The sequence below is a fragment of the Anarrhichthys ocellatus genome, unplaced genomic scaffold, assembly GCF_004355925.1.
Source record: "Anarrhichthys ocellatus isolate YVR2014 unplaced genomic scaffold, GSC_Weel_1.0 scaffold2, whole genome shotgun sequence".
NCBI lineage: Eukaryota > Metazoa > Chordata > Actinopteri > Perciformes > Anarhichadidae > Anarrhichthys > Anarrhichthys ocellatus.
Genome location: NW_022280032.1, coordinates 1,138,310 through 1,139,644, shown reverse-complemented (window position 1 = coordinate 1,139,644; position 1,335 = coordinate 1,138,310). Strand labels below are relative to the sequence as shown.

The 1,335-nt window shown below is 42.8% G+C and overlaps 1 protein-coding gene across 1 annotated transcript in view; it reads right to left on the bottom strand.

Moving 5' to 3' along the window:
- Nucleotides 1–692: 692 nt before the first annotated feature.
- Nucleotides 693–1,335, bottom strand: part of drd4a (dopamine receptor D4a) — a 9,326-nt gene continuing 8,683 nt past the window's right edge. Inside the window, exon 4 of the mRNA XM_031857019.1 lies at nucleotides 693–910. Within this exon, the coding sequence (XP_031712879.1) occupies nucleotides 693–910 (218 nt within the window). The remainder of the gene's footprint in view (nucleotides 911–1,335) is intronic.

Genomic DNA, 1,335 nt, shown 5'->3' with positions numbered 1-1,335 from the left:
CAGTTGAATGTTTCTTCAGAGAGAAACAGAGAGACTTGTCTCGACTGAAGCGCTGCTGTCGCTCAGACTCACTTTCACTTTAACTTCAGGTAAAGTGACTTTGAAGCTCCTCCTCTCAGTGAGGAAGTGGTGGATGAAGTATTCTGATGAAAAACTGTCATCTGAAGAGAAACTAAAGGAGTCAGACAAATGTAGTAAAAAGTACAATACTTACCTGTTAGATGTAGTGGAGTATAAAGGTGAGTCCAGACAAACTCTTCTTCTTCTTCTCCCTCTGCAGGTGTCTTCCTGATCCAAACATCTGAAGTTTCTGAAACTGACCGGATCTTTTAAAAAAAACATGTTTTTTTGTTCCTTGTTCCGACCACAAACACACAGATCTTCACAGAACAACCAGCTTTTTCTTTGTGTGTGAAAACTTTTATTCTGAAAAGATGAATTTCAACATATAAAATCAGTCCCTGTCAGCTGCGTGATCTGATCCTCTGAAACAGTTTGTTCCTCAGACTGCAGCTTCTTCACAGGAAACACGGAGCTCAAACAAACTTTGCTGTTGTCACATGTAGAAAAAATTAAAACCTCACAGAGGATGGAAAAAATGGCAACGTACACGGATAACAGACACTGTATCCACAGTCTGTAGCATCTCTTGCGGCTGAAGAATCGTCCATGAAGCAGCAGCAGCAACGTCCTCAGTGGGCGTTCTTGGAGCAGCAGCGGTGCAGGAAGTTTTTGAAGAACTTCCTGAACTCGGTGTTGAAGACGGTGTAGATGACGGGGTTGAGAGCGCTGTTGACGTAGCCGAGCCACGTCACCACGCTCATCAGGGCCGGTGGGACGTGGCAGTCCTGACAGCGAGCTCGCATCGTGTGGAGGACAAAGAACGGAGTCCAGCAGAACAAGAAGGCACCTGCAGGAGGAGGAGGAGGAGGAGGAGAAGGAGAAGAAAGAGAAGAAGAAGAAGAAGAAGAAGAAGAAGAAGAAGAGTTTGTCTTGTAAGAAAGAAACACCAAGAATTTCACTTTCACCTGCTGACCAACTTAATTACATACCAAACTACTAACTTATCTATTAACCCTCCTATCTGACCCTGGATGGATTACCGAGCCCTCCTGGCCTTCAACTACATAATGTCACCCAAAGAGATTACCGAGCACAAACCATGAAGAGACTCAAAATAACCACAAAGACTCATAAAATGACTACAAAAAGACAACAAAAAAACAAAACAACTACAAAAAGATGAAAAAGAGCTGCATAGACACTCACGACTATGAAAAGACCAAAACAACTACGAATAGATACAAAACAACCTCAAAGAGAATCAAAACTACT